This window comes from Cajanus cajan, chromosome 3 (genome assembly GCF_000230855.2).
Source record: "Cajanus cajan strain Asha chromosome 3, NIPB_CcT2T_4, whole genome shotgun sequence".
Lineage (NCBI taxonomy): Eukaryota > Viridiplantae > Streptophyta > Magnoliopsida > Fabales > Fabaceae > Cajanus > Cajanus cajan.
Genome location: NC_138519.1, coordinates 16,331,350 through 16,356,857, shown reverse-complemented (window position 1 = coordinate 16,356,857; position 25,508 = coordinate 16,331,350). Strand labels below are relative to the sequence as shown.

The following is a 25,508-nucleotide window of genomic DNA, read 5'->3' as shown; positions in this document are numbered from 1 at the left end:
ATGAAGGAAAATTAAATATGTTTTATACTTGTTTTCCCTTCATCATGTTTTGTCCCATTAGGTTCTACAGTCAATTTTTATAAGACAATATATGATAACATATTTAAGAATTATGTAGTCTTTTTTCCTTCATTAAGTTTTTTTCCCATGAAATTTTTCTTAAGTAAGTTTTAATGAGATACATTCTCAAATAGGAGACATCTAAAGGAAAGTGTTAAGAAAATTTAATTGTGGTCGTTCATTATCACTATTTCTATTTCATCTTAATACTAGTAAATTATTTGTAATTGTTTAATTACAGTTTATGTTTATAAATAAGTTACCTCATTGTTGAAAAAATTATATAAGAAACCCTATGTTCTCACTTCTATTGTTCTCTCTGTTCAATGTTCTCCATCTCCCTTTCTTCTAAATTATAATTATGTCGATTTTCATAACAAAAATATTATTTACACAAGTTTTTAAGTTATGTAATTAAAATTCATAAATACATATGTAATTTATTCTTAAAATATACAAAGAACTAGGTAGTCGAGTTAGACTCAACCATAAGTGAGGTTACAAACAAATTTTAAGAGATTTTTTTTCCCTTTCTTGATTCTACAAATAAGAAAGGTACATGATAAGTCTTTTTGTCAAACATATGAGGTCTTCTACTCAAAATAACATGACATTTTTACTTTATAAAATTAATAATTATTCTTTTGATGGACCTAATTAAAGTTTTGTCTAGCATTGGCGGAGTAGTTATATTGTTGTAAGTTGTTTTGGTGAAAAGTTTAAAGGTAACTCAGAGCATGCAGGCCAATCACTTGAAGGCCAAATCATGAACATTATAATATATACATCATTCATCGCCATTGTTCACCACAATACTTAAAATTGGCTAACTTGACGTGGGGTGCAAGAGAGTTGACTTTATAGTGCCTATATTTAACAACGGAAAACTTTGCTTTCAATCTCAAGATATAATCCTTAGTCTCAATTCTTGCAAAAGTGCCTCGAAGAAATAGACAACTCCAACTCTTGAGGTTAGTATCTACTTTAATATCTTCGAATGTGTTTGAAAAATAGAAACCAGAAACCTCATACTTATGAATCCACAAAATTTCTTCCATTTTTTTTTAATATTTATTTAAACTCTCTTACCAAAATGGAGCTGGATAATTGTACAGTTGGAAGGAGAAGACTATCTGTTGCATAGTATACAAATATCTGGTGGTCAAAGTGTAACACAAAATATGGGATCAAAGGACAATGTTGCACGTAATGTACCTAACCAACTGCTACCATTTTGTTTTGTTAAAATTTTGCCAAGAGATGCAGATGGTATTGGCGCAATTCAAGCGGCAGTGAGATTGTTTGAGGAAAATGATGAACTACATCTCCAAATATCTGAGCAGATAAGAAAAAAAGTGGTATGTTCCTTGATTAATATGATTGGTTATTTTCTTCCCTATGTTGAATTTTACATTAAGGTAACAACGACCCAGATTGTATGTTTCATAACTTGATAAACTATAAAAATGGTTTCTTAGAAAAATTAGACCATAAAGTTTGAGCTTGGCTGGGGTCAAAAGTCTTATTTTATTGAAGCTTCTGTTAACAGTTTGAACGGGAAACAATGCTTTCAAGGTTGAATGATTTGAAGAACTATCATCTTTATAGACACAATCAAAGAACTGCTTGGATAATAGATATACTGAATCATTTGTATCTGGCACTAGACAAATTATCTGTTGCAAATAAACCACATAAGGGAAGAGCTATCAAGTCATGTACAACAGAAGAGATTGATAACAAGGTTTGAGCATAACCTAAATTAATAGTGTATTGGTTACATCCTTAGAAAAATTGCTTTAATTTTTTACCCTTTTTTCCTTGTATTGTTGTGCCCCAAAACTTCAGAAGTTGAATTATATGATGCTACATGGGAATAAAAAATTGAGTGAGGAGAAGCAGCTATTGAGAAATAAAAATCTGTGCCAGAAGAAGATAGATGATGCATCAAGTTCACCTCTTTTAGAGCTCTTGAAAAATGTAAATTATGATTTTTTTATCCATACCTTTTATTTTTGGTCTTTTTTTTTTTTTTTCCGTTTTTTTAAGTTTCTGTTTCCTTATGAAATGACACTGATGTTAAATTATTACCATTTAAGTCATTCATTTATTATCTAATTTAAGGCATTTTATTTTTATTGTTTGGGTTATTATGAACTATATACATGGTAACTCCAGGTACAGATGAAATATAGTACTTACAATCATCACTATAAACAGAACATTTGTGATAAACTCCTTAAAGAAATAAAACTTTTTGAAGTGACAAGGAAAAAGTCAGCACAATTAAAAGAAAGCACCAGAAACCAAGTGAAGGTATTCAATATTAATTACACATTGGTTCTTGGTTGAGAAAAACATTTCTTACTTTTTAATGACTAACTCATAACTTTTTTGTTTGTTAGATTATTTGTGATGAGTTAATAGAGATGAGGAAGAGAAAGCAGGCACTTGAGACCAAAATTAAACATGTTGGTAAACAATTAGAGGTCATAAATGAAGAAATATGGTCATTTCAGAAGCACTTGAAAGATAGGAACTGCAGAAAGGATGCATCTCTTCTTATGCTTCAGAAGATGACAGATAAAGAATATTGGATTCACAAATATGGCAAATTGGCAGGGTCGTGTAACATGCAGGGCCATATAGGCACTTGCCTTAGGCCCCATAATAAATTACATATTTATAGTTTGAATAAAAAAAATTACATATTTATTGTTTAATAATTTTTATCAAAAGATATATTCTATTCCAAGATTTAATTATATAATTGATTCAGCTCATTCTTCAAAAACATATCTATCAAAATATTTGAAAACACTAGAGATATTAAACATTTTTACACATAATTATGACAATTAATTTATAATACTGTTAATTTTGGAATGTTATGCTATTTAGTAGATGTCAAGAAAAATATGTTATAATTAGATTTTCTAAAATACATTTTACAAAAAATTGACTTCAAATTTTTTAATTATCTTTTTATTTTTTTCTCTTTTTCTTTTCATTTTTATATTCATTTAAAAACTGGAATTAATTGTTGAAGTGATTAACTAATTTAAATTAGTTGTGGTAAATAATATTGATGGGTAATTCTTTATATTTTTAGGTTTTTCTCAATTTATCTTTTTTTTTCAATGTCTTTTATTTATATTTTTTTATTTTATTTTATATTATTTTAGGCTTAAATATGTTTTTAGTTCTTATATATATATATATATATATATATATATATTATTTTTCATCTTCCTAAAATTTAAAATTATTGTTTTTAGTCTCTATTATTATGTAATATTTTTAACTACTATTTTTTATATATTAAAATATTAAGTACTAAATCTCACTTACTACCTACAATTGTTAGTAATATTATACTAGTGTGTGGCACATCTAAAAAATTTCACAAATTCTTAAAATAAAATGTTATTTATATACTTTAGGACCAAAATCTAAACTCGTTCATTTTACAAAGACTAAAAATATATTTAGGTCGGTGTTATATAACACATTATAGAATTATAGTTATATAAAATGTAAAATAAAAAAATAATCTGATTTTAAAAGATAAAAAATGATAAATAATTTTACAACTCAAACGGTTGAAAGAATCATAAGAAAGTTAATAACTAATTTTATATTATTAAATTTCTTTATAAATTTTGTCTTAACCCTCAAATTATTCTAACACAACCCTGCAACCTGGAATATGGTTCCTTTCACTGTCATACAATGTTTTTGGATAGGTCTTCATCACAAGAGAGATCAGGGAGTTTTCATTTGACCTACAAATTTAAATGAAAATAAGATAGAAGCTACTCCATGGAGCTTCAAGATGACTTGCATCCAATATGGACTCGTGTTATAATAAGGAACTCTACGTAATAATATGTTTTTGAAGTATCATGTTTATGCAATAAAACTATATCTCACCCCATGTCATCCACCAACCACCATCATATATATTCCATATTTCTCATTCTCATACTATACCATATTTGTCATTCTCATACTATACGTTTATTTGTGTAAACTTTTTTAGTAACACTTTTAAGAGAGTAAAATAAGAAGAAAAAATGAAATAAAACTAATGAATGCATAAACTAAATTTATAGGATCTAAACTCATTCTAGACACCTGTTAGGCAGGGTTGTCCAAAATTGAGTAAGATCTAAACCAAATTTTGAAAGATACAAGACTTCAAATGGTTGAGACTTAGTGTCCGTTTAAACTTTGATGGAATTGATTTAAAGTAAAAGAGAATTGATTTTGATTTTTGAATATGACTCGGATATGAATCTAAATTATATATTTACATTGATACATGTACACTTCATAACAAGTTACATGTATTAGAATTCATTTTTTTTTTTAACTTCAAGGACAGTTCAACTTGTGATACTCATCTCTTTCAGTGTAAAGAAAAACAATATAGAGCATCATCATCTGCACAAGCTATCCTGCAATCTTTTTGTGCATAAAAAACATCACCTAGCCGATGATTATAAATTCGCCCCTTTCAAGATTAGATGGCTCTATGCTAACAACCAGGATTACAATGACAAAATGTAGGTCAAAACAAAACAAGAAAAAAGAAAAGAAACTATACATTGCTTGATAAGTATGGTTCATGACACACCTAAGAACTTCTAGCACTTGCATAACAGTAACACTACAAAATTCCTTCACTCACTACTAGAAAAGTGTCATTTTCTTGCAAATTTTCTTGCAAAAAAATATTCGCAAATTTTTTTTACAAATTTTCTTGCAAAAAAAATATTCGCAGAAATTTTTTACGAATTTTTCTACAAAAAAAATATTCGCAGAAATTTTTTGTGAATTTATTTGCGAAAAATAATTTACAGATATTTCTTACAAATTTTGCTACAATTTTAATAATCATAGAAATTTTTTTCCATGGTAAAAATTTGCAGAAAATATTGTAAGAATTTTATTTTGTTTCTTGCAAATTTTCTTGCAAAAATAAATTCGCATGTAATGTTTACTAAATGGTAAAAAAAATTTGTAGGTAACTTTTCCTGCGGATTTTCCTGCAAATTTTAATCCGTGGAAAAAATAAAAAAAATATATTTAAATTTATAAGTTTAATATTTTAAAAAAACTTCAAGTCTTACATCGATTGAAAATAAAGCAATTAAAGAGTATATAAGTTGGGGCAACACTTACCTTACAAGTTGATTTATATGGTTGAGTATTAGACTTATAATTTACAATCTTAGAATTTAAAAGAATATGTATCACATGTTGGAGGCATGGAAACAAATGCTTCGGATGAATTCATTGTGAGCATTTGAAAGTTAAAAAATTATTGATAGAATTTATAGTAATTTTTTTTAATTTTTTTCGTAAAAAATATTCCTGCAAAATTTCTTGTGAAAAAATTTGCAAGAAACTTTCTTGCGAATTTTCCTACGAATTTTTTTTGCAGGAAACTTTCCTGCAATTTTTTTTGCAGGAAACTTTCTTGCAAATTTTTTTCGCAAGAAATTTCGCAGGAAAATTTTCTGCGAATTTAAAATTCGCAAAAAAATATTATCTACGAAGGTATTACCTGCAGATAAAATTTCGCAGGAAAATTTGCAGGAACAACGTTTCCTGCAAATTTTTATGAAAAATTCGCAAGAAAAATCGCATGTAATAAGAGAAATTTTAGTAGTAACTTAAGCATAGAGAAGAGAAGCAGAAGGCCTTGGATAAGCAAACATTTTGGGAGAATCTGAACCACCTTGGATTCTGAATGAGTCTTCACTTCATGCCTTTTGAACAAAGTCTTCAATACAAGTCTTCTAAGAAACTATATTTTAATTGAAGCCTTCTAATAATTAGCTCAAAGTGTTACTCTTCTGAATCAAGCCTTCAAGACATTTTTCCTTAGAAGAAATGTTTAACTTAAATGTTTTTGATCAAAGACTTAGGGAACTCATCTTCTTGTTTGGGTTCAAGGTTTAGTCTTTAGTGCTAATAGGCAATCCACCAAAACTAAATCTTTTTTAAGGATGTCATGTGAATCTCTTTTACTATTCAATGAATCATGAGCTCAAATAACCTTTTGATTAGATCTGAATATTGCTTAAATACTTGAAAAAACTTATTAACACATAAATGAGAACTCTTCTATTCTAAAATTTGAAACTAAGAATTTGTCATTATTAAAATTATAATTAGGCAGGATTTAACATATAACGATATAAAATCTTTGTCATAAATTTTTTTTTTGCACTAGTGTTTGTAATTGGCTTATTGAATACTTCTTTACATTTTCATAGACAACTGCATCACAACCCTAGAACAAAGAAAATTAGCTAGACATGGAAGAAGAAAACCTCGACTCTTACTAAATCCATTAACAAGAGAGAAAAAATAACGGTAAAAAGGGAATCCTTTTTTGAGGATTTGTCTTTTGGCCTCTTACAAAACCTTACTAGCGAACAAAAGGGGGAAAGAATAAGGAAAAGTTTGGAACTAAAGTTAAAAATTAGATTAAAGAAATATGGTTTGGACACCCCTATTTATAATAAAAAAAATAAGGTAAACTTTTAAGCATAATCGTGCATCTTAGAAAATAGGATTGTGCTAAGTGGCTAAGGGCATGTTTCTTCAAAAGTAAGGGCGTGCTTCTTAAACTAAGTGGACTTTATAAAAAATTCAATTTCATATTTTTCATAAAGATAAACTGAACAAATGAGATTCTTTTTTATCATAATTTTTATTTGTGTAGTTGACTCAAATATTATTAGACTCTTGAAGAGCTTAAAAAAGTTGTAGATTGCTTAAAATTGAGTTTGAGATGAAGGAATATGGGACCTACAAAGTTATGTTTTTTTATTACAAATTCAAAGCTTAAATAATTATTAGTGTTTTTGTGTGCATTAAGAAGTTTATATAACAAAGATACTTAAAAGATTCTATATAAAGTAATCATATTTATTGAGCATTCCAAGGTTTTTAGATGTGAAAAAAGATATTTTTAGATCTTAAGAAAATGATGAAGTACTATTTGATCCTAAAATATCATATCTTAGTGTTATAAGACAACTAATGTATCGTGATAATTACACATGTTAAAACATTTGGTGTTGATTTAATAGAAAAGTATAAGTTTTTCACCAACATAGGCGTTGGAATGAAGTGGTACCACCATTTCATGGTAATCATATGAAAAATCTAGAATTATGTGATTTGAAAGAAGAATATATTAAAGGAGATAGACAAAACAAAGCACATTTTATGAAATTCTTTTTCACTAGTGATATTCCAAATGAGTAGGGATAAAATTATTCAACAAGTTGGTTGATGTGAGAATCTAATAGATCTCCATACAAAGTCACTATCAACTAAATTTTTTGAACAATTAATGCCTAAGATATGTCTTCATCATCTTAAAGATGGTTTATGCATGAAGGAAAAAAATTAAATATTATTTATACTTGTTTTTCCTTCATCATATGGTTTTCTCTCTCCAGGTTATACGGTCAATTTTTTATGAGATAGTATATGATAATGTATTTAAAAATAATATACTCTTTTTCCTTTACTAGATTTTTGTCCCAAGATATTTTTCTTAAGGAAATTTTACTAAAATACATTCTCAAATAATAAACATCGAAATGAGTGTTAAAAATATTTAATTGAGGCCGTTCATTATAACTATTTAAATTTCACCTTAATACTAGTAAATTATCTGTAATCGTTTAATTACAATTTATGTTTATAAATAAGTTATCTCATTGTTGAAAAAATAATATAAGAAACTCTCTATTCTCATTCTATTGTTCTTTTTATTAAGTATTTTCTATCTCCCTTTCTTCTAAATTATAATTATGTTGATTTTCATAACAAAAATGTTATTTACACAAGTTTTTAAGTTATGTGATTAAAATTCATAAATACATACGTAATTTACCCTTAAAATATACAAAGAACTAGGCGGTCGAATTAGACTCCACCATAAATGAGGTTCCAAACAAATTTTAAGAGATTTTTTTTCCCTTTCTTGATTCTTCAAACATATGAGGTCTTCTACTCAACATACATGACATTTTTACTTTATAAAATTAATAATTATTCTTTTGATGGACCTAATTAAAGTTTTGTCTAGCATTGACGGAGTAGTTATATTGTTGTAAGTTGTTTTGGTGAAAAGTTTAAAGGTAACTCAGAGCATGCAGGCCAATCACTTGAAGGCCAAATCATGAACATTATAATATATACATCATTCATCGCCATTGTTCACCACAATACTTAAAATTGGCTAACTTGACGTGGGGTGCAAGAGAGTTGACTTTATAGTGCCTATATTTAACAACGGAAAACTTTGCTTTCAATCTCAAGATATAATCCTTAGTCTCAATTCTTGCAAAAGTGCCTCGAAGAAATAGACAACTCCAACTCTTGAGGTTAGTATGTACTTTAATATCTTCGAATGTGTTTGAAAAATAGAAACCAGAAACCTCATACTTATGAATCCACAAAATTTCTTCCATTTTTTTTTTATTATATTTATTTAAACTCTCTTACCAAAATGGAGCTGGATAATTGTACAGTTGGAAGGAGAAGACTATCTGTTGCATAGTATACAAATATCTGGTGGTCAAAGTGTGACACAAAATATGGGATCAAAGGACAATGTTGCACGTAATGTACCTAACCAACTGCTACCATTTTGTTTTGTTAAAATTTTGCCAAGAGATGCAGATGGTATTGGCGCAATTCAAGCGGCAGTGAGATTGTTTGAGGAAAATGATGAACTACATCTCCAAATATCTGAGCAGATAAGAAAAAAAGTGGTATGTGCCTTGATTAATATGATTGGTTATTTTCTTCCCTATGTTGAATTTTACATTAAGGTAACAACGACCCAGATTGTATGTTTCATAACTTGATAAACTATAAAAATGGTTTCTTAGAAAAATTAGACCATAAAGTTTGAGCTTGGCTGGGGTCAAAAGTCTTATTTTATTGAAGCTTCTGTTAACAGTTTGAACGGGAAACAATGCTTTCAAGGTTGAATGATTTGAAGAACTATCATCTTTATAGACACAATCAAAGAACTGCTTGGATAATAGATATACTGAATCATTTGTATCTGGCACTAGACAAATTATCTGTTGCAAATAAACCACATAAGGGAAGAGCTATCAAGTCATGTACAACAGAAGAGATTGATAACAAGGTTTGAGCATAACCTAAATTAATAGTGTATTGGTTACATCCTTAGAAAAATTGCTTTAATTTTTTACCCTTTTTTCCTTGTATTGTTGTGCCCCAAAACTTCAGAAGTTGAATTATATGATGCTACATGGGAATAAAAAATTGAGTGAGGAGAAGCAGCTATTGAGAAATAAAAATCTGTGCCAGAAGAAGATAGATGATGCATCAAGTTCACCTCTTTTAGAGCTCTTGAAAAATGTAAATTATGATTTTTTTATCCATACCTTTTATTTTTGGTCTTTTTTTTTTTTTTTTTTTTTTTTTTTTCCGTTTTTTTAAGTTTCTGTTTCCTTATGAAATGACACTGATGTTAAATTATTACCATTTAAGTCATTCATTTATTATCTAATTTAAGGCATTTTATTTTTATTGTTTGGGTTATTATGAACTATATACATGGTAACTCCAGGTACAGATGAAATATAGTACTTACAATCATCACTATAAACAGAACATTTGTGATAAACTCCTTAAAGAAATAAAACTTTTTGAAGTGACAAGGAAAAAGTCAGCACAATTAAAAGAAAGCACCAGAAACCAAGTGAAGGTATTCAATATTAATTACACATTGGTTCTTGGTTGAGAAAAACATTTCTTACTTTTTAATGACTAACTCATAACTTTTTTGTTTGTTAGATTATTTGTGATGAGTTAATAGAGATGAGGAAGAGAAAGCAGGCACTTGAGACCAAAATTAAACATGTTGGTAAACAATTAGAGGTCATAAATGAAGAAATATGGTCATTTCAGAAGCACTTGAAAGATAGGAACTGCAGAAAGGATGCATCTCTTCTTATGCTTCAGAAGATGACAGATAAAGAATATTGGATTCACAAATATGGCAAATTGGCAGGGTCGTGTAACATGCAGGGCCATATAGGCACTTGCCTTAGGCCCCATAATAAATTACATATTTATAGTTTGAATAAAAAAAATTACATATTTATTGTTTAATAATTTTTATCAAAAGATATATTCTATTCCAAGATTTAATTATATAATTGATTCAGCTCATTCTTCAAAAACATATCTATCAAAATATTTGAAAACACTAGAGATATTAAACATTTTTACACATAATTATGACAATTAATTTATAATACTGTTAATTTTGGAATGTTATGCTATTTAGTAGATGTCAAGAAAAATATGTTATAATTAGATTTTCTAAAATACATTTTACAAAAAATTGACTTCAAATTTTTTAATTATCTTTTTATTTTTTTCTCTTTTTCTTTTCATTTTTATATTCATTTAAAAACTGGAATTAATTGTTGAAGTGATTAACTAATTTAAATTAGTTGTGGTAAATAATATTGATGGGTAATTCTTTATATTTTTAGGTTTTTCTCAATTTATCTTTTTTTTTCAATGTCTTTTATTTATATTTTTTTATTTTATTTTATATTATTTTAGGCTTAAATATGTTTTTAGTTCTTATATATATATATATATATATATATATATATATATATATTATTTTTCATCTTCCTAAAATTTAAAATTATTGTTTTTAGTCTCTATTATTATGTAATATTTTTAACTACTATTTTTTATATATTAAAATATTAAGTACTAAATCTCACTTACTACCTACAATTGTTAGTAATATTATACTAGTGTGTGGCACATCTAAAAAATTTCACAAATTCTTAAAATAAAATGTTATTTATATACTTTAGGACCAAAATCTAAACTCGTTCATTTTACAAAGACTAAAAATATATTTAGGTCGGTGTTATATAACACATTATAGAATTATAGTTATATAAAATGTAAAATAAAAAAATAATCTGATTTTAAAAGATAAAAAATGATAAATAATTTTACAACTCAAACGGTTGAAAGAATCATAAGAAAGTTAATAACTAATTTTATATTATTAAATTTCTTTATAAATTTTGTCTTAACCCTCAAATTATTCTAACACAACCCTGCAACCTGGAATATGGTTCCTTTCACTGTCATACAATGTTTTTGGATAGGTCTTCATCACAAGAGAGATCAGGGAGTTTTCATTTGACCTACAAATTTAAATGAAAATAAGATAGAAGCTACTCCATGGAGCTTCAAGATGACTTGCATCCAATATGGACTCGTGTTATAATAAGGAACTCTACGTAATAATATGTTTTTGAAGTATCATGTTTATGCAATAAAACTATATCTCACCCCATGTCATCCACCAACCACCATCATATATATTCCATATTTCTCATTCTCATACTATACCATATTTGTCATTCTCATACTATACGTTTATTTGTGTAAACTTTTTTAGTAACACTTTTAAGAGAGTAAAATAAGAAGAAAAAATGAAATAAAACTAATGAATGCATAAACTAAATTTATAGGATCTAAACTCATTCTAGACACCTGTTAGGCAGGGTTGTCCAAAATTGAGTAAGATCTAAACCAAATTTTGAAAGATACAAGACTTCAAATGGTTGAGACTTAGTGTCCGTTTAAACTTTGATGGAATTGATTTAAAGTAAAAGAGAATTGATTTTGATTTTTGAATATGACTCGGATATGAATCTAAATTATATATTTACATTGATACATGTACACTTCATAACAAGTTACATGTATTAGAATTCATTTTTTTTTTTTAACTTCAAGGACAGTTCAACTTGTGATACTCATCTCTTTCAGTGTAAAGAAAAACAATATAGAGCATCATCATCTGCACAAGCTATCCTGCAATCTTTTTGTGCATAAAAAACATCACCTAGCCGATGATTATAAATTCGCCCCTTTCAAGATTAGATGGCTCTATGCTAACAACCAGGATTACAATGACAAAATGTAGGTCAAAACAAAACAAGAAAAAAGAAAAGAAACTATACATTGCTTGATAAGTATGGTTCATGACACACCTAAGAACTTCTAGCACTTGCATAACAGTAACACTACAAAATTCCTTCACTCACTACTAGAAAAGTGTCATTTTCTTGCAAATTTTCTTGCAAAAAAATATTCGCAAATTTTTTTTACAAATTTTCTTGCAAAAAAAATATTCGCAGAAATTTTTTACGAATTTTTCTACAAAAAAAATATTCGCAGAAATTTTTTGTGAATTTATTTGCGAAAAATAATTTACAGATATTTCTTACAAATTTTGCTACAATTTTAATAATCATAGAAATTTTTTTCCATGGTAAAAATTTGCAGAAAATATTGTAAGAATTTTATTTTGTTTCTTGCAAATTTTCTTGCAAAAATAAATTCGCATGTAATGTTTACTAAATGGTAAAAAAAAATTGTAGGTAACTTTTCCTGCGGATTTTCCTGCAAATTTTAATCCGTGGAAAAAATAAAAAAAATATATTTAAATTTATAAGTTTAATATTTTAAAAAAACTTCAAGTCTTACATCGATTGAAAATAAAGCAATTAAAGAGTATATAAGTTGGGGCAACACTTACCTTACAAGTTGATTTATATGGTTGAGTATTAGACTTATAATTTACAATCTTAGAATTTAAAAGAATATGTATCACATGTTGGAGGCATGGAAACAAATGCTTCGGATGAATTCATTGTGAGCATTTGAAAGTTAAAAAATTATTGATAGAATTTATAGTAATTTTTTTTAATTTTTTTCGTAAAAAATATTCCTGCAAAATTTCTTGTGAAAAAATTTGCAAGAAACTTTCTTGCGAATTTTCCTACGAATTTTTTTTGCAGGAAACTTTCCTGCAATTTTTTTTGCAGGAAACTTTCTTGCAAATTTTTTTCGCAAGAAATTTCGCAGGAAAATTTTCTGCGAATTTAAAATTCGCAAAAAAATATTATCTACGAAGGTATTACCTGCAGATAAAATTTCGCAGGAAAATTTGCAGGAACAACGTTTCCTGCAAATTTTTATGAAAAATTCGCAAGAAAAATCGCATGTAATAAGAGAAATTTTAGTAGTAACTTAAGCATAGAGAAGAGAAGCAGAAGGCCTTGGATAAGCAAACATTTTGGGAGAATCTGAACCACCTTGGATTCTGAATGAGTCTTCACTTCATGCCTTTTGAACAAAGTCTTCAATACAAGTCTTCTAAGAAACTATATTTTAATTGAAGCCTTCTAATAATTAGCTCAAAGTGTTACTCTTCTGAATCAAGCCTTCAAGACATTTTTCCTTAGAAGAAATGTTTAACTTAAATGTTTTTGATCAAAGACTTAGGGAACTCATCTTCTTGTTTGGGTTCAAGGTTTAGTCTTTAGTGCTAATAGGCAATCCACCAAAACTAAATCTTTTTTAAGGATGTCATGTGAATCTCTTTTACTATTCAATGAATCATGAGCTCAAATAACCTTTTGATTAGATCTGAATATTGCTTAAATACTTGAAAAAACTTATTAACACATAAATGAGAACTCTTCTATTCTAAAATTTGAAACTAAGAATTTGTCATTATTAAAATTATAATTAGGCAGGATTTAACATATAACGATATAAAATCTTTGTCATAAATTTTTTTTTTGCACTAGTGTTTGTAATTGGCTTATTGAATACTTCTTTACATTTTCATAGACAACTGCATCACAACCCTAGAACAAAGAAAATTAGCTAGACATGGAAGAAGAAAACCTCGACTCTTACTAAATCCATTAACAAGAGAGAAAAAATAACGGTAAAAAGGGAATCCTTTTTTGAGGATTTGTCTTTTGGCCTCTTACAAAACCTTACTAGCGAACAAAAGGGGGAAAGAATAAGGAAAAGTTTGGAACTAAAGTTAAAAATTAGATTAAAGAAATATGGTTTGGACACCCCTATTTATAATAAAAAAAATAAGGTAAACTTTTAAGCATAATCGTGCATCTTAGAAAATAGGATTGTGCTAAGTGGCTAAGGGCATGTTTCTTCAAAAGTAAGGGCGTGCTTCTTAAACTAAGTGGACTTTATAAAAAATTCAATTTCATATTTTTCATAAAGATAAACTGAACAAATGAGATTCTTTTTTATCATAATTTTTATTTGTGTAGTTGACTCAAATATTATTAGACTCTTGAAGAGCTTAAAAAAGTTGTAGATTGCTTAAAATTGAGTTTGAGATGAAGGAATATGGGACCTACAAAGTTATGTTTTTTTATTACAAATTCAAAGCTTAAATAATTATTAGTGTTTTTGTGTGCATTAAGAAGTTTATATAACAAAGATACTTAAAAGATTCTATATAAAGTAATCATATTTATTGAGCATTCCAAGGTTTTTAGATGTGAAAAAAGATATTTTTAGATCTTAAGAAAATGATGAAGTACTATTTGATCCTAAAATATCATATCTTAGTGTTATAAGACAACTAATGTATCGTGATAATTACACATGTTAAAACATTTGGTGTTGATTTAATAGAAAAGTATAAGTTTTTCACCAACATAGGCGTTGGAATGAAGTGGTACCACCATTTCATGGTAATCATATGAAAAATCTAGAATTATGTGATTTGAAAGAAGAATATATTAAAGGAGATAGACAAAACAAAGCACATTTTATGAAATTCTTTTTCACTAGTGATATTCCAAATGAGTAGGGATAAAATTATTCAACAAGTTGGTTGATGTGAGAATCTAATAGATCTCCATACAAAGTCACTATCAACTAAATTTTTTGAACAATTAATGCCTAAGATATGTCTTCATCATCTTAAAGATGGTTTATGCATGAAGGAAAAAAATTAAATATTATTTATACTTGTTTTTCCTTCATCATATGGTTTTCTCTCTCCAGGTTATACGGTCAATTTTTTATGAGATAGTATATGATAATGTATTTAAAAATAATATACTCTTTTTCCTTTACTAGATTTTTGTCCCAAGATATTTTTCTTAAGGAAATTTTACTAAAATACATTCTCAAATAATAAACATCGAAATGAGTGTTAAAAATATTTAATTGAGGCCGTTCATTATAACTATTTAAATTTCACCTTAATACTAGTAAATTATCTGTAATCGTTTAATTACAATTTATGTTTATAAATAAGTTATCTCATTGTTGAAAAAATAATATAAGAAACTCTCTATTCTCATTCTATTGTTCTTTTTATTAAGTATTTTCTATCTCCCTTTCTTCTAAATTATAATTATGTTGATTTTCATAACAAAAATGTTATTTACACAAGTTTTTAAGTTATGTGATTAAAATTCATAAATACATACGTAATTTACCCTTAAAATATACAAAGAACTAGGCGGTCGAATTAGACTCCACCATAAATGAGGTTCCAAACAAATTTTAAGAGATTTTTTTTCCCTTTCTTGATTCTTCAAACATATGAGGTCTTCTACTCAACATACATGACATTTTTACTTTATAAAATTAATAATTATTCTTTTGATGGACCTAATTAAAGTTTTGTCTAGCATTGACGGAGTAGTTATATTGTTGTAAGTTGTTTTGGTGAAAAGTTTAAAGGTAACTCAGAGCATGCAGGCCAATCACTTGAAGGCCAAATCATGAACATTATAATATATACATCATTCATCGCCATTGTTCACCACAATACTTAAAATTGGCTAACTTGACGTGGGGTGCAAGAGAGTTGACTTTATAGTGCCTATATTTAACAACGGAAAACTTTGCTTTCAATCTCAAGATATAATCCTTAGTCTCAATTCTTGCAAAAGTGCCTCGAAGAAATAGACAACTCCAACTCTTGAGGTTAGTATGTACTTTAATATCTTCGAATGTGTTTGAAAAATAGAAACCAGAAACCTCATACTTATGAATCCACAAAATTTCTTCCATTTTTTTTTTATTATATTTATTTAAACTCTCTTACCAAAATGGAGCTGGATAATTGTACAGTTGGAAGGAGAAGACTATCTGTTGCATAGTATACAAATATCTGGTGGTCAAAGTGTGACACAAAATATGGGATCAAAGGACAATGTTGCACGTAATGTACCTAACCAACTGCTACCATTTTGTTTTGTTAAAATTTTGCCAAGAGATGCAGATGGTATTGGCGCAATTCAAGCGGCAGTGAGATTGTTTGAGGAAAATGATGAACTACATCTCCAAATATCTGAGCAGATAAGAAAAAAAGTGGTATGTGCCTTGATTAATATGATTGGTTATTTTCTTCCCTATGTTGAATTTTACATTAAGGTAACAACGACCCAGATTGTATGTTTCATAACTTGATAAACTATAAAAATGGTTTCTTAGAAAAATTAGACCATAAAGTTTGAGCTTGGCTGGGGTCAAAAGTCTTATTTTATTGAAGCTTCTGTTAACAGTTTGAACGGGAAACAATGCTTTCAAGGTTGAATGATTTGAAGAACTATCATCTTTATAGACACAATCAAAGAACTGCTTGGATAATAGATATACTGAATCATTTGTATCTGGCACTAGACAAATTATCTGTTGCAAATAAACCACATAAGGGAAGAGCTATCAAGTCATGTACAACAGAAGAGATTGATAACAAGGTTTGAGCATAACCTAAATTAATAGTGTATTGGTTACATCCTTAGAAAAATTGCTTTAATTTTTTACCCTTTTTTCCTTGTATTGTTGTGCCCCAAAACTTCAGAAGTTGAATTATATGATGCTACATGGGAATAAAAAATTGAGTGAGGAGAAGCAGCTATTGAGAAATAAAAATCTGTGCCAGAAGAAGATAGATGATGCATCAAGTTCACCTCTTTTAGAGCTCTTGAAAAATGTAAATTATGATTTTTTTATCCATACCTTTTATTTTTGGTCTTTTTTTTTTTTTTTTTTTTTTTTCCGTTTTTTTAAGTTTCTGTTTCCTTATGAAATGACACTGATGTTAAATTATTACCATTTAAGTCATTCATTTATTATCTAATTTAAGGCATTTTATTTTTATTGTTTGGGTTATTATGAACTATATACATGGTAACTCCAGGTACAGATGAAATATAGTACTTACAATCATCACTATAAACAGAACATTTGTGATAAACTCCTTAAAGAAATAAAACTTTTTGAAGTGACAAGGAAAAAGTCAGCACAATTAAAAGAAAGCACCAGAAACCAAGTGAAGGTATTCAATATTAATTACACATTGGTTCTTGGTTGAGAAAAACATTTCTTACTTTTTAATGACTAACTCATAACTTTTTTGTTTGTTAGATTATTTGTGATGAGTTAATAGAGATGAGGAAGAGAAAGCAGGCACTTGAGACCAAAATTAAACATGTTGGTAAACAATTAGAGGTCATAAATGAAGAAATATGGTCATTTCAGAAGCACTTGAAAGATAGGAACTGCAGAAAGGATGCATCTCTTCTTATGCTTCAGAAGATGACAGATAAAGAATATTGGATTCACAAATATGGCAAATTGGCAGGGTCGTGTAACATGCAGGGCCATATAGGCACTTGCCTTAGGCCCCATAATAAATTACATATTTATAGTTTGAATAAAAAAAATTACATATTTATTGTTTAATAATTTTTATCAAAAGATATATTCTATTCCAAGATTTAATTATATAATTGATTCAGCTCATTCTTCAAAAACATATCTATCAAAATATTTGAAAACACTAGAGATATTAAACATTTTTACACATAATTATGACAATTAATTTATAATACTGTTAATTTTGGAATGTTATGCTATTTAGTAGATGTCAAGAAAAATATGTTATAATTAGATTTTCTAAAATACATTTTACAAAAAATTGACTTCAAATTTTTTAATTATCTTTTTATTTTTTTCTCTTTTTCTTTTCATTTTTATATTCATTTAAAAACTGGAATTAATTGTTGAAGTGATTAACTAATTTAAATTAGTTGTGGTAAATAATATTGATGGGTAATTCTTTATATTTTTAGGTTTTTCTCAATTTATCTTTTTTTTTCAATGTCTTTTATTTATATTTTTTTATTTTATTTTATATTATTTTAGGCTTAAATATGTTTTTAGTTCTTATATATATATATATATATATATATATATATATATATATATATTATTTTTCATCTTCCTAAAATTTAAAATTATTGTTTTTAGTCTCTATTATTATGTAATATTTTTAACTACTATTTTTTATATATTAAAATATTAAGTACTAAATCTCACTTACTACCTACAATTGTTAGTAATATTATACTAGTGTGTGGCACATCTAAAAAATTTCACAAATTCTTAAAATAAAATGTTATTTATATACTTTAGGACCAAAATCTAAACTCGTTCATTTTACAAAGACTAAAAATATATTTAGGTCGGTGTTATATAACACATTATAGAATTATAGTTATATAAAATGTAAAATAAAAAAATAATCTGATTTTAAAAGATAAAAAATGATAAATAATTTTACAACTCAAACGGTTGAAAGAATCATAAGAAAGTTAATAACTAATTTTATATTATTAAATTTCTTTATAAATTTTGTCTTAACCCTCAAATTATTCTAACACAACCCTGCAACCTGGAATATGGTTCCTTTCACTGTCATACAATGTTTTTGGATAGGTCTTCATCACAAGAGAGATCAGGGAGTTTTCATTTGACCTACAAATTTAAATGAAAATAAGATAGAAGCTACTCCATGGAGCTTCAAGATGACTTGCATCCAATATGGACTCGTGTTATAATAAGGAACTCTACGTAATAATATGTTTTTGAAGTATCATGTTTATGCAATAAAACTATATCTCACCCCATGTCATCCACCAACCACCATCATATATATTCCATATTTCTCATTCTCATACTATACCATATTTGTCATTCTCATACTATACGTTTATTTGTGTAAACTTTTTTAGTAACACTTTTAAGAGAGTAAAATAAGAAGAAAAAATGAAATAAAACTAATGAATGCATAAACTAAATTTATAGGATCTAAACTCATTCTAGACACCTGTTAGGCAGGGTTGTCCAAAATTGAGTAAGATCTAAACCAAATTTTGAAAGATACAAGACTTCAAATGGTTGAGACTTAGTGTCCGTTTAAACTTTGATGGAATTGATTTAAAGTAAAAGAGAATTGATTTTGATTTTTGAATATGACTCGGATATGAATCTAAATTATATATTTACATTGATACATGTACACTTCATAACAAGTTACATGTATTAGAATTCATTTTTTTTTTTTAACTTCAAGGACAGTTCAACTTGTGATACTCATCTCTTTCAGTGTAAAGAAAAACAATATAGAGCATCATCATCTGCACAAGCTATCCTGCAATCTTTTTGTGCATAAAAAACATCACCTAGCCGATGATTATAAATTCGCCCCTTTCAAGATTAGATGGCTCTATGCTAACAACCAGGATTACAATGACAAAATGTAGGTCAAAACAAAACAAGAAAAAAGAAAAGAAACTATACATTGCTTGATAAGTATGGTTCATGACACACCTAAGAACTTCTAGCACTTGCATAACAGTAACACTACAAAATTCCTTCACTCACTACTAGAAAAGTGTCATTTTCTTGCAAATTTTCTTGCAAAAAAATATTCGCAAATTTTTTTTACAAATTTTCTTGCAAAAAAAATATTCGCAGAAATTTTTTACGAATTTTTCTACAAAAAAAATATTCGCAGAAATTTTTTGTGAATTTATTTGCGAAAAATAATTTACAGATATTTCTTACAAATTTTGCTACAATTTTAATAATCATAGAAATTTTTTTCCATGGTAAAAATTTGCAGAAAATATTGTAAGAATTTTATTTTGTTTCTTGCAAATTTTCTTGCAAAAATAAATTCGCATGTAATGTTTACTAAATGGTAAAAAAAAATTGTAGGTAACTTTTCCTGCGGATTTTCCTGCAAATTTTAATCCGTGGAAAAAATAAAAAAAATATATTTAAATTTATAAGTTTAATATTTTAAAAAAACTTCAAGTCTTACATCGATTGAAAATAAAGCAATTAAAGAGTATATAAGTTGGGGCAACACTTACCTTACAAGTTGATTTATATGGTTGAGTATTAGACTTATAATTTACAATCTTAGAATTTAAAAGAATATGTATCACATGTTGGAGGCATGGAAACAAATGCTTCGGATGAATTCATTGTGAGCATTTGAAAGTTAAAAAATTATTGATAGAATTTATAGTAATTTTTTTTAATTTTTTTCGTAAAAAATATTCCTGCAAAATTTCTTGTGAAAAAATTTGCAAGAAACTTTCTTGCGAATTTTCCTACGAATTTTTTTTGCAGGAAACTTTCCTGCAATTTTTTTTGCAGGAAACTTTCTTGCAAATTTTTTTCGCAAGAAATTTCGCAGGAAAATTTTCTGCGAATTTAAAATTCGCAAAAAAATATTATCTACGAAGGTATTACCTGCAGATAAAATTTCGCAGGAAAATTTGCAGGAACAACGTTTCCTGCAAATTTTTATGAAAAATTCGCAAGAAAAATCGCATGTAATAAGAGAAATTTTAGTAGTAACTTAAGCATAGAGAAGAGAAGCAGAAGGCCTTGGATAAGCAAACATTTTGGGAGAATCTGAACCACCTTGGATTCTGAATGAGTCTTCACTTCATGCCTTTTGAACAAAGTCTTCAATACAAGTCTTCTAAGAAACTATATTTTAATTGAAGCCTTCTAATAATTAGCTCAAAGTGTTACTCTTCTGAATCAAGCCTTCAAGACATTTTTCCTTAGAAGAAATGTTTAACTTAAATGTTTTTGATCAAAGACTTAGGGAACTCATCTTCTTGTTTGGGTTCAAGGTTTAGTCTTTAGTGCTAATAGGCAATCCACCAAAACTAAATCTTTTTTAAGGATGTCATGTGAATCTCTTTTACTATTCAATGAATCATGAGCTCAAATAACCTTTTGATTAGATCTGAATATTGCTTAAATACTTGAAAAAACTTATTAACACATAAATGAGAACTCTTCTATTCTAAAATTTGAAACTAAGAATTTGTCATTATTAAAATTATAATTAGGCAGGATTTAACATATAACGATATAAAATCTTTGTCATAAATTTTTTTTTTGCACTAGTGTTTGTAATTGGCTTATTGAATACTTCTTTACATTTTCATAGACAACTGCATCACAACCCTAGAACAAAGAAAATTAGCTAGACATGGAAGAAGAAAACCTCGACTCTTACTAAATCCATTAACAAGAGAGAAAAAATAACGGTAAAAAGGGAATCCTTTTTTGAGGATTTGTCTTTTGGCCTCTTACAAAACCTTACTAGCGAACAAAAGGGGGAAAGAATAAGGAAAAGTTTGGAACTAAAGTTAAAAATTAGATTAAAGAAATATGGTTTGGACACCCCTATTTATAATAAAAAAAATAAGGTAAACTTTTAAGCATAATCGTGCATCTTAGAAAATAGGATTGTGCTAAGTGGCTAAGGGCATGTTTCTTCAAAAGTAAGGGCGTGCTTCTTAAACTAAGTGGACTTTATAAAAAATTCAATTTCATATTTTTCATAAAGATAAACTGAACAAATGAGATTCTTTTTTATCATAATTTTTATTTGTGTAGTTGACTCAAATATTATTAGACTCTTGAAGAGCTTAAAAAAGTTGTAGATTGCTTAAAATTGAGTTTGAGATGAAGGAATATGGGACCTACAAAGTTATGTTTTTTTATTACAAATTCAAAGCTTAAATAATTATTAGTGTTTTTGTGTGCATTAAGAAGTTTATATAACAAAGATACTTAAAAGATTCTATATAAAGTAATCATATTTATTGAGCATTCCAAGGTTTTTAGATGTGAAAAAAGATATTTTTAGATCTTAAGAAAATGATGAAGTACTATTTGATCCTAAAATATCATATCTTAGTGTTATAAGACAACTAATGTATCGTGATAATTACACATGTTAAAACATTTGGTGTTGATTTAATAGAAAAGTATAAGTTTTTCACCAACATAGGCGTTGGAATGAAGTGGTACCACCATTTCATGGTAATCATATGAAAAATCTAGAATTATGTGATTTGAAAGAAGAATATATTAAAGGAGATAGACAAAACAAAGCACATTTTATGAAATTCTTTTTCACTAGTGATATTCCAAATGAGTAGGGATAAAATTATTCAACAAGTTGGTTGATGTGAGAATCTAATAGATCTCCATACAAAGTCACTATCAACTAAATTTTTTGAACAATTAATGCCTAAGATATGTCTTCATCATCTTAAAGATGGTTTATGCATGAAGGAAAAAAATTAAATATTATTTATACTTGTTTTTCCTTCATCATATGGTTTTCTCTCTCCAGGTTATACGGTCAATTTTTTATGAGATAGTATATGATAATGTATTTAAAAATAATATACTCTTTTTCCTTTACTAGATTTTTGTCCCAAGATATTTTTCTTAAGGAAATTTTACTAAAATACATTCTCAAATAATAAACATCGAAATGAGTGTTAAAAATATTTAATTGAGGCCGTTCATTATAACTATTTAAATTTCACCTTAATACTAGTAAATTATCTGTAATCGTTTAATTACAATTTATGTTTATAAATAAGTTATCTCATTGTTGAAAAAATAATATAAGAAACTCTCTATTCTCATTCTATTGTTCTTTTTATTAAGTATTTTCTATCTCCCTTTCTTCTAAATTATAATTATGTTGATTTTCATAACAAAAATGTTATTTACACAAGTTTTTAAGTTATGTGATTAAAATTCATAAATACATACGTAATTTACCCTTAAAATATACAAAGAACTAGGCGGTCGAATTAGACTCCACCATAAATGAGGTTCCAAACAAATTTTAAGAGATTTTTTTTCCCTTTCTTGATTCTTCAAACATATGAGGTCTTCTACTCAACATACATGACATTTTTACTTTATAAAATTAATAATTATTCTTTTGATGGACCTAATTAAAGTTTTGTCTAGCATTGACGGAGTAGTTATATTGTTGTAAGTTGTTTTGGTGAAAAGTTTAAAGGTAACTCAGAGCATGCAGGCCAATCACTTGAAGGCCAAATCATGAACATTATAATATATACATCATTCATCGCCATTGTTCACCACAATACTTAAAATTGGCTAACTTGACGTGGGGTGCAAGAGAGTTGACTTTATAGTGCCTATATTTAACAACGGAAAACTTTGCTTTCAATCTCAAGATATAATCCTTAGTCTCAATTCTTGCAAAAGTGCCTCGAAGAAATAGACAACTCCAACTCTTGAGGTTAGTATGTACTTTAATATCTTCGAATGTGTTTGAAAAATAGAAACCAGAAACCTCATACTTATGAATCCACAAAATTTCTTCCATTTTTTTTTTATTATATTTATTTAAACTCTCTTACCAAAATGGAGCTGGATAATTGTACAGTTGGAAGGAGAAGACTATCTGTTGCATAGTATACAAATATCTGGTGGTCAAAGTGTGACACAAAATATGGGATCAAAGGACAATGTTGCACGTAATGTACCTAACCAACTGCTACCATTTTGTTTTGTTAAAATTTTGCCAAGAGATGCAGATGGTATTGGCGCAATTCAAGCGGCAGTGAGATTGTTTGAGGAAAATGATGAACTACATCTCCAAATATCTGAGCAGATAAGAAAAAAAGTGGTATGTGCCTTGATTAATATGATTGGTTATTTTCTTCCCTATGTTGAATTTTACATTAAGGTAACAACGACCCAGATTTTATGTTTCATAACTTGATAAACTATAAAAATGGTTTCTTAGAAAAATTAGACCATAAAGTTTGAGCTTGGCTGGGGTCAAAAGTCTTATTTTATTGAAGCTTCTGTTAACAGTTTGAACGGGAAACAATGCTTTCAAGGTTGAATGATTTGAAGAACTATCATCTTTATAGACACAATCAAAGAACTGCTTGGATAATAGATATACTGAATCATTTGTATCTGGCACTAGACAAATTATCTGTTGCAAATAAACCACATAAGGGAAGAGCTATCAAGTCATGTACAACAGAAGAAGAGATTGATAACAAGGTTTGAGCATAACCTAAATTAATAGTGTATTGGTTACATCCTTAGAAAAATTGCTTTAATTTTTTACCCTTTTTTCCTTGTATTGTTGTGCCCCAAAACTTCAGAAGTTGAATTATATGATGCTACATGGGAATAAAAAATTGAGTGAGGAGAAGCAGCTATTGAGAAATAAAAATCTGTGCCAGAAGAAGATAGATGATGCATCAAGTTCACCTCTTTTAGAGCTCTTGAAAAATGTAAATTATGATTTTTTTATCCATACCTTTTATTTTTGGTCTTTTTTTTTTCCGTTTTTTTAAGTTTCTGTTTCCTTATGAAATGACACTGATGTTAAATTATTACCATTTAAGTCATTCATTTATTATCTAATTTAAGGCATTTTATTTTTATTGTTTGGGTTATTATGAACTATATACATGGTAACTCCAGGTACAGATGAAATATAGTACTTACAATCATCACTATAAACAGAACATTTGTGATAAACTCCTTAAAGAAATAAAACTTTTTGAAGTGACAAGGAAAAAGTCAGCACAATTAAAAGAAAGCACCAGAAACCAAGTGAAGGTATTCAATATTAATTACACATTGGTTCTTGGTTGAGAAAAACATTTCTTACTTTTTAATGACTAACTCATAACTTTTTTGTTTGTTAGATTATTTGTGATGAGTTAATAGAGATGAGGAAGAGAAAGCAGGCACTTGAGACCAAAATTAAACATGTTGGTAAACAAATAGAGGTCATAAATGAAGAAATATGGTCATTTCAGAAGCACTTGAAAGATAGGAACTGCAGAAAGGATGCATCTCTTTTTATGCTTCAGAAGATGACAGATAAAGAATATTGGATTCACAAATATGGCAAATTGGCAGGGTCGTGTAACATGCAGGGCCATATAGGCACTTGCCTTAGGCCCCATAATAAATTACATATTTATAGTTTGAATAAAAAAAATTACATATTTATTGTTTAATAATTTTTATCAAAAGATATATTCTATTCCAAGATTTAATTATATAATTGATTCAGCTCATTCTTCAAAAACATATCTATCAAAATATTTGAAAACACTAGAGATATTAAACATTTTTACACATAATTATGACAATTAATTTATAATACTGTTAATTTTGGAATGTTATGCTATTTAGTAGATGTCAAGAAAAATATGTTATAATTAGATTTTCTAAAATACATTTTACAAAAAATTGACTTCAAATTTTTTAATTATCTTTTTCTTTTTTTCTCTTTTTCTTTTCATTTTTATATTCATTTAAAAACTGGAATTAATTGTTGAAGTGATTAACTA

General features: G+C 27.5%; 3 protein-coding genes and 1 long non-coding RNA gene across 5 annotated transcripts; all 4 read left to right on the top strand.

Annotated features, from left to right (window-relative positions):
• Nucleotides 1-258: 258 nt before the first annotated feature.
• On the top strand, nt 259-2,854 carry LOC114915225 (uncharacterized). Its single transcript, XM_083072117.1, has 5 exons — nt 259-1,418; nt 1,610-1,804; nt 1,909-2,040; nt 2,239-2,376; nt 2,466-2,854. The coding sequence occupies exons 1-5, from the start codon at nt 1,242-1,244 to the stop codon at nt 2,781-2,783; spliced, it is 960 nt and encodes a 319-aa protein (XP_082928243.1). The 5' UTR covers nt 259-1,241; the 3' UTR covers nt 2,784-2,854.
• Nucleotides 2,855-7,952: 5,098 nt separating this feature from the next.
• Nucleotides 7,953-10,316, top strand: LOC145956519 (uncharacterized). The gene is made up of 5 exons (XM_083072116.1): nt 7,953-8,867; nt 9,059-9,253; nt 9,358-9,489; nt 9,701-9,838; nt 9,928-10,316. Exons 1-5 carry the CDS (start codon nt 8,691-8,693, stop codon nt 10,243-10,245), a joined length of 960 nt encoding a protein of 319 aa, XP_082928242.1. The 5' UTR covers nt 7,953-8,690; the 3' UTR covers nt 10,246-10,316.
• A 5,107-nt stretch (nt 10,317-15,423) lies between these two features.
• On the top strand, nt 15,424-17,783 carry LOC145956518 (uncharacterized). The gene is made up of 5 exons (XM_083072115.1): nt 15,424-16,338; nt 16,530-16,724; nt 16,829-16,960; nt 17,168-17,305; nt 17,395-17,783. The coding sequence occupies exons 1-5, from the start codon at nt 16,162-16,164 to the stop codon at nt 17,710-17,712; spliced, it is 960 nt and encodes a 319-aa protein (XP_082928241.1). The 5' UTR covers nt 15,424-16,161; the 3' UTR covers nt 17,713-17,783.
• A 5,111-nt stretch (nt 17,784-22,894) lies between these two features.
• On the top strand, nt 22,895-25,243 carry LOC145956517 (uncharacterized). Of its 2 annotated transcripts, XR_014432777.1 has the most exons (3): nt 22,895-23,809; nt 24,001-24,434; nt 24,628-25,243. It is a non-coding gene; the product is annotated as an uncharacterized LOC145956517 (long non-coding RNA). The 2 variants fall into 2 exon arrangements; XR_014432776.1 differs by having other exon boundaries at nt 24,001-25,243.
• The last annotated feature ends 265 nt before the right edge of the window (nt 25,244-25,508 follow it).

Coding starts and splice junctions, on each gene's coding strand:
- LOC145956519 (XM_083072116.1), top strand. CDS start 8,691: ATGGGATCAAAGGACAATGTTGCACGTAATGTACCTAACCAACTGCTA. Junction 9,254..9,357: donor CAGAAGAGATTGATAACAAG/GTTTGAGCATAA, acceptor CCAAAACTTCAG/AAGTTGAATTATATGATGCT. Junction 9,490..9,700: donor TTTTAGAGCTCTTGAAAAAT/GTAAATTATGAT, acceptor TGGTAACTCCAG/GTACAGATGAAATATAGTAC.
- LOC114915225 (XM_083072117.1), top strand. CDS start 1,242: ATGGGATCAAAGGACAATGTTGCACGTAATGTACCTAACCAACTGCTA. Junction 1,419..1,609: donor AGCAGATAAGAAAAAAAGTG/GTATGTTCCTTG, acceptor TTCTGTTAACAG/TTTGAACGGGAAACAATGCT. Junction 1,805..1,908: donor CAGAAGAGATTGATAACAAG/GTTTGAGCATAA, acceptor CCAAAACTTCAG/AAGTTGAATTATATGATGCT.
- LOC145956518 (XM_083072115.1), top strand. CDS start 16,162: ATGGGATCAAAGGACAATGTTGCACGTAATGTACCTAACCAACTGCTA. Junction 16,961..17,167: donor TTTTAGAGCTCTTGAAAAAT/GTAAATTATGAT, acceptor TGGTAACTCCAG/GTACAGATGAAATATAGTAC. Junction 17,306..17,394: donor GCACCAGAAACCAAGTGAAG/GTATTCAATATT, acceptor TTTGTTTGTTAG/ATTATTTGTGATGAGTTAAT.